Below are 7,842 nucleotides of genomic sequence, written 5' to 3'. Positions count from 1 at the left end.
TGTCTTGCTTGTTGGTTATGGAGCCTATTATGTTCCTAATTTAAAAGTCCTATGTTAACCTCATTTCAATCCTAGCTCCTAATGGGGAGTGTGGGGAGTCTCTCCCCCTCATTATTGTCATTATAGGGTAAAATATTTTAATTTTAATATTACAGTATTAAAATTATAGGAGGGATTTCCTTGAAAAAGATTGTAATATTGTAGTCAATCTATATTGTTCATCATTGTGTCATAGATCGAGTGGTAGAAGTTATGTTGGTGTTTTCTTGCCTTAGAAGGCAACCCTTTTTTATGAGGGCATTGTATTGTGATTTTGTACTGTGAGACAACATTGTAACTAAGAGAGGAGATTGTGCGGTACTGGAGAGGATGTTGCAACTAGTGTTTTCTTTGTGGGTGTGGCTAATATCGAGTGAACCACATATATTGGTATCTCTCTTGTATCATGATATTTTGTGTTCTATTTCTACATTCATGTTGTTTATTTTTATTGTGCCATGATCTCATTCCTAACATTGCTCTAATTCTTGTTGGTGGTGTTTTTACAATTCTAAGGATCTTTGGTTATAAACACAAGAAATGCTATGTATAGTGCTAATGGAAAACTTAATATAATAAGTTATCTTGTCTTCTATAACTAGTCAATCATCCATGTCTAAGTGATCTCTCTAACCACCACTAACAATCAAAATTTGACATCAACCCAACCTATGGATTAATATCTCATATGTTATCTTCTGACTAGTTGAACATCCAAACCAACCTCCTCTAGATTGTTCTTGGTCAAACTCCTATTCAACTATAAACCTGTCATTTTTTTCTTTATACTACCCACTATGTTCAATTCCATTGACCTCCCAATTATTCTTTGAAGAAGTGGATATAATACTTATGCATGTTTACCCATCATTTCAAATTTTACAAAATTCAAGGAATTTCATCTTTCTCGGGATTACCATGTGGCCTCGCACGATTCATCAAAGGGTCCATGTGTTGAAACTCTATGCATCCATGCCATCTGTGAAGTAGGCTACCATGTTCTCTATTGCAAGGCACCTAGTTCTATTAAAATATGGAGGTTTTGTTGTGGAGTGGAGGATGCATCAAGCTACATTATTCATTATCATTTTCCTTCCTTTTCATTATCCCCTTTATGTAGAGCTTGAAATAAGGAGTTATTTTCTTTCATGACTCACCTCCACAAACAATGGTCTTTATGGAGCTTAACCTTTGGTCTTGTTTCTTTTACTTATTCTTTGGTGCATTTTCCATTGTGCCTTATAGAAGTGTGTAGTGCAAAGCAAGGATGGTCATACCTATGTTAACTTATGAGGGGCGTGAATCATGCAGGTAATGCCTCCTTCTAACTTGCATACCTTACCACATGACCAACACCTTAGTCCTTATGCTATGCACATAGCATGGAGTGTCAAGATCTACTCCTTAGTGCATCTATTTATGTAGCCTAAAGCTAAGAATAGATTTTTCCCTATAATTTTTTTGAAGATTCTCACAATTTTTTATGAGGCATCAAGGCTTCTAAAAACAAGCCTTAAGAACAAAAATTGGGGGTTCTTGAGAATAACAATATTGATAAATAACAAATTAACCATTTTGTTTCTTTAAGGATCCATTTAGATCAAGGAGAGTGCCTCATAATTGAGGGCTAATTTGTTCCATCTTTTTTTTATAAGTAAGTGGTGGGAATTTTATTCATCTTTCAAAATAAAATTACAATCTATGCCAGTTGATTTGTCTGATTGGAAACTAGACCAGCTGTAATAAATCCATGTTTTCATTAGACTTTTGGTCATGATATTTCTAATGTTATTCATTTTGAAAACCATTTACAAAATTTAGAAAAATGAATACGAAACTAAGCATCCTTATAACTTCTACCAGCCCTCCTACACTAGTGAATAGGCTCAACCCTAATAGTAACTAATCTGTGACTAATACTGAACATAACAAAAGGAACATAACAATAGCCGAGAAACAACCAACAATAACATATTAGCATAATTAAGAAACCATATTAGTGTTTATGGTCTTTGCCGGAAGGGGTTCCCGTCGATTCAAGTGGATCTTGGTCACTATCCTGGCGCAAGGCCTCCCCTTTTGTGTTGCGAACACAAAATCGTCTCAATTTGGCTAGTTAATCTTCGTCATTTCTCGGAGTTATGTCCAAATGGTGGACATAATGCAAGAAAATATCAAACTTGTTTTCCATAGTGTTAATGTGGTCCTTCTGGCAGTGTTCTATATCCATCAGCATTTACAGATGGGTTTTCAGCCGCTCCACCCGCTTCTGGAGAATGTCGAGCTGCTTCGACTGGGACCCCTAAGTGCTTGTCTCTGCAATGAATTTACCCATGAGCGTCTTCATGTGCCACATTATGTCCACGGTCTTGTGGTAGAGGGTTTTGTGGGTCCTGATGACCCCTGTATCAATTACCCAATCCACATGTTATGCGACTCGACCCTCTGACTTGTTAGCTCTCTGTTCCCAAACGGCTTGATCCATTGCCTCTAGAATGGACTTACCCTCCTCTAGGACTAGATTCACATAATATTGAGTCACATCCCGAGCCGCGTTCTCCATTCTTGTGTGCTTCCAAGGGGTGTCCTTTTGCGGCCCTCCTTGTGGCCTTCCCCTATGGTAAGCCTGCCTGTTGTGATCCATAATTCTGTAAACTACAAGCTTACACAATAACAAACTTATCATAACTTTGGGGAAATCATTTTCATGTTGGAAAAATGGTAGGTAGTATGGGTGATAAATAGTTGTTGTTTCCTAGAGCTCGAGGCTTCCACCAGTCTACAACTTTCCTCTTTCAACCATTATTACTTGATCACGGCATGATAATATGCACAAACTAATCCTTGCACACAACTCACTTACCCGATTCATTTTCGTTTGGTATATTTTGATCATTTCCATATTTGACACAGTCATGAACTACATGCGTCAGCGATTCAAGTAGTATTTTATATTGCTTCTGGCCTAGCCCATGGGGGAAGGAGGACTACTGGCCTCTATCATTGCCTTTCCTGCTATGACCATCCATGTACCTTGCAACTGGAGAATTCTGATGCCACCTTGCTATAACAACCTTCTTTCATATTGATTACATGTCGGTCATGATTTTCACATTCTTATGATCATTTATCACTTCTTGGGTTTTGGACCTCTCTGGGGCCTATCACCACTGCCATAATCCTAGTCTGATGCTAACTTCTCTCTTTCATGTCCAGCTTAGCTAAGTGAACATAATCATATTTTAAATGTCCTTCTTGGACTTCATCCAATCCATATTAGTCCGTCGCAGACACCTCTTTGGCACCCTCATTCGCCAACATGTCTACCACCTTGTTGGTCAATCTACATACTAGATTAAACTCAACGGTCCGCATGACTTCCAAGGAGGGCTAATTTGGTCCATCACTTGGTAACATTGTTTCATTTATTTACCTTTAAGGGTGTAGTGCATTTGTAGATATATTTGCATTGTTTGGAAACATTGTTCCAAGTATGATACAAGGAGACTCTTAGTGCTTTGGAGCGTGGAAATATGCTCAATTCTCCCTTATTTCGACTATAAATTAAAGCCCTTGTAATGCCTAAATGTGTGCCTTTCATCTATCCCCAGCTTCTTTTGTTTGAATATGTTTCTTACTACATCATGTAGATTAACTAAGAGGTAATTATTTCTTTCTTTTCTAAGTTATCTTTATTCCCTAGCTATAAAAGAAACCCTTGAGCCCTAGTAGCATTTAAAATTTAATCAAACAATAAATGAAACATTAAATCTACTTTTAATAAGTAATATAGAAGTTTCTCCACTTTCCTCCATTTCTCCACTTTTAATCCACAATTGTCTTCAAGAACTAAGTGGTTACTCCACTCCCTCCTTCCTTTGCAGTGGTAGTAGGGTCAATTATGTGGTGCTACAAGGCCCTGAATAGTTTGATTGATATACATATCCTTTGTTATTCTTATTTGTAGCTAATGCTACTTGAAAGAATTTTGCTCTAATTTCTTTAATCATGTTTCTTTTACTAGTGAAAAAACTTTGAGATCAAGCAATGTGAATTTAGTTGCTCTTCATACTACATTGAGAATTAAGACAACATACTAAAAAACATTAATTAATCCATTCATAGTTTATTCTTACGAGATCTTACTAATGTATATCATCACTAATAACAACTTACTAGAATTCATCTTAAAAGCAAAAAATAAATTATAATACTATTTCGCCTTTTTTCATATTTAAAAAATAACACCAATTTCTAAAATACAATATAAAAATAATAAGAGATCTCATAGTCCAAATCTTATGTTGAATCCATATTAATGATATGAGTTATAACATGTTCTTACAAAAAACAAAAAAAGCATGTACATCATAATGCACTTTCATAGTCCACTTTATATTTTTCCTTTTTATCATTGTCTATATGTTTTTTCCTCTAAGATAACATTAATAGTTTCACTTTCTTTATCACTTTCAAATTTAATATTAAATATTTTATTAATTTTATATTTTAGATAAATAATGTAATTCTAAGATAACATTAATAATTTCACTTTCTTTATCACTTTAATATTAAATATTTTATTAATTTTATATTTTAGATAAATAATGTAATTATTATGGTAAGAATTACAATTACTTTTAAAAATGTACATAAGATCATTACTTCATAGTGCACTTTCCGTTTTTCCCTTTCTCTTTGTTTATGTTTTTCCATCTAAACTAATTCATTCATTATTTATAAGTTTAATATTAAATATTTTATAAATTTTAGATAAATAAAATAATTATTATTGTAAAAATTACAGTTAGTGAAGAAGATACAAATCCAACTTTACAAGTCCACATAAATTCTAACTTGTTGTGTATCGTTATTATTTATACCTCAATGTTATTAAACCTTTAGCAATATCTTCAAAATTAAAACATAATTAATGTTAAATTGTAAAAGTTCTTGCTCCAATTTTTTTGGCAAGAATTTTTTTTGAGACTAAGGGAACAAAATTTTTGGGTGAAAGGCGCTTTACAATTTAGTATAGGGATGATGTGTAAGTGTAATGTAAAAAAGTTTGTAAACATTTACATACGGGTTAAAAGTAATATAGAGCCTAGTATGCGAGAGATATTGTGATGTCCATAAAAAGTTAAAAGTAATAAAAATAATGAAATTCAATTGTAATTTTATTTTTATTAATAAAATTATGAATAAATTTTCACATAAAAGAAAATCATAATTTACATTTTACATTAAAATATATAAGTAGCAACAATAAGTTAAGATCCATTTTACCTTATAAATAGAATAATGATTATGTAACCATATTTAAATTTAATTGCACATAAAATCTTTAATACTTACAATAAACTATAATATAAAAATATGTTTAACCATGGATATTCACCCCGGCTTTGCCATAGATATTATTAACTTGTAAATAAGATTTGTTACAATAACATGGCTCATCAATACAACATGCCCAAAAACCATCTAGTTGAAATTAATGGAGAAAGTTTGTTTCACAGTTGTGTGTGTGTCTTAGATTAGAGTTAGTTCCTATTTTCTAGGAGATAGTTTTGATCTCCCTAAATTGAATGTAAACTTATATATTTCTAATTTTATGATTAATGGAATAGAGCGGTATTGCTTGGGCAGTCTCTAGGGGTAGCTTGCTCACTTGTGAGTTGCTAGCTTCAGTGTGTAAGTTTATTTCTAATTTGTTTTTCCATTTTTAACATCGTATCAGAGTCTTGGTGGCTAAGTTGGGTCTATATTGAGCCTTGGTGGTTGAGAGCCCTTGTGGTTCAAATTGGAGAGTGTGTAAGCCTTGGTGGTTGAGAGCCTTGGTGGCTGGTACAAATCTTTTTGTGACAGGGCGCTGATATTTTGAGTAAGCTTGATCAACGTGACCCTAGCAAGGAGAAGTCGTGTTGATCAACATTGGTCGTACACAGTGAAAGGGTGTTGATCAATGCTAGTGAACAGTGTTACTACTTGCGTTGATCCCGAAAACTTAAAGAAATTTTCATCAACATGACCAATAGCGAGGGGAAAGGGGTCTGGTGTTTTTTTCCTGTTAGAGGCTACCCAAGATCAAATGTGCATGTGTTGGTGGTCATCTCTAGCATTTTTTTTAAGGCCATTTTTCTGGAGTTGGATCCGTAGCACCTGGATCTGGAGTTGTTGGAGGATTTGGAGTTCGATTTGTAGATCAATTGTTGGAGGATTTGGAGTTCGATCCGTAGATCAACTGTTGGAGGATTTGGAGTTCGATCCGTAGATCGATTGTTGGAGGATCTGGAGTTAGATCCGTAGATTAATTAGTGGAGAATCTGGTGTTGGATTCGTAGATAAGTTGTTGGATTACTGGATCTGTAGATTGCACCAATGGATCTGTTGTTGGAGTTGTGGATCTATTGATCTGTTGAAATTATTTTCATAATGAATAATCACGTTGCGGAGACATACCTTAATGAGAGCAATAAGCTTGATGGGTCAAATTACACCAACTAGAAGTTCAGGTTGCAAACATTGCTCGAGGGTTCCAGTGCATGGACAATTGCGAACGAAGATGAAGCAATGCCAACTACAGTCGGTGATGCCACATATGCATCAGTTCAAGATTGGGAAAAGAGGGAAAATAAAGTGAAGGTGTTGTTGAAGATGTCGGTAAAAGACATCATAATCCCTCATATCCGAGAATGCAAAACCGCTAATGACATTTGGGTGACACTCAAGGATTTGTATGAAACAAAAAATACAAATCGTCTGTTGTTTCTGAAGAGTAAGATTCTCTCCATTAGAATGGAGGAGAATGAATCTATTGTTGCATTCATCTCACGGATCAAAGAACTAAGAGACAAGTTGGGCGACATAGGGGAGAAAGTGTCCAACATTGATCTCGTCACGATTACCTTAAATGGCATGACAGAGGATTATCAAATGTTCATTATAGGGCTTGTGGCGAGGGAGAAAGCTCCCACCTTTGAAGAGTTGACAGGGATTTTGATGCAGGAAGAAGAGAGGTGTATGAATCTGAAGCCTCAGAATGCAGATCTAGCATTGGTGGCAAAGAAAAAGTTCTTCAAAGGGAAACCAGGAGGAGGACATAAAAGCGATGGTCCATCCTAGAAAAATCCATTTCAAGGTATGTCATCTGCTAGAAATGATTCAGGAATTAAGTGTTTTTACTATGGTAGAACTGGTCATATTGCTAGAGATTGTTATAAAAAGAAGACTGATGAAACCAGACATAGACACAAGAGGCATACAGGGCATTTTGCTGGCAAAGATCAGAATCATGATCTTAAATTATTTGTGTCTAATGTTTCTCTTTCTGCTGAGACCGATGAGGTTGAAACTTGGTTTGTGGATTTTGGAGCATCCACTCATATGACAGGTAATAAACACTGGTATGAAAATTTTAAGGAGACCAGCAACGATGCTAACATCTACCTTGGAGATGACAGAGCATATCAGATTAAAGGGTATGGAGATATTCATGTGATATTGCCTAATGGTAATATCAAGCGCATCCAGAATGTCATGTATGTACCTGGTATTAAAAAGAATTTGATCTTTGTCTCCATGATTGCATATCGGAATTTAAAGGTAACAAAATTCAAAATGTACTGTGTTATAAAGGATTTGTTGGATCATCAGAAGCCGATCGCATCATATTACGAGTTGGAGGCCTATATAAGTTGAATGTTACAAGCGTGCCACATCAAACTTTAACTTCAACGACTGTGACAACAAAGAATATTTGGCATCAAAGGTTTGGTCACATCAACCTTCATGACTTAT

At 35.0% G+C, this 7,842-nt stretch overlaps 1 protein-coding gene across 1 annotated transcript; it reads left to right on the top strand.

Moving 5' to 3' along the window:
* Window positions 1-6,615: 6,615 nt before the first annotated feature.
* On the top strand, window positions 6,616-7,167 carry LOC149171578 (uncharacterized). The gene has a single exon (XM_089426024.1). The coding sequence runs from the start codon at window positions 6,616-6,618 to the stop codon at window positions 7,165-7,167; it is 552 nt and encodes a 183-aa protein (XP_089282150.1).
* The last annotated feature ends 675 nt before the right edge of the window (window positions 7,168-7,842 follow it).

This window comes from Pinus tabuliformis, chromosome 4_2 (assembly GCF_031772625.1).
Source record: "Pinus tabuliformis cultivar Carrire ecotype Pingquan chromosome 4_2, CPIR1, whole genome shotgun sequence".
NCBI classification, from domain to species: Eukaryota; Viridiplantae; Streptophyta; class Pinopsida; order Pinales; family Pinaceae; genus Pinus; species Pinus tabuliformis.
The sequence above is the reverse complement of the archived record's forward strand: the minus strand, read 5'-3'. Positions and strand labels throughout refer to the sequence as shown.

Excerpts from the sequence above, each read along its gene's own strand:
- LOC149171578 (XM_089426024.1), top strand. The coding sequence starts at position 6,616 with ATGCCAACTACAGTCGGTGATGCCACATATGCATCAGTTCAAGATTGG.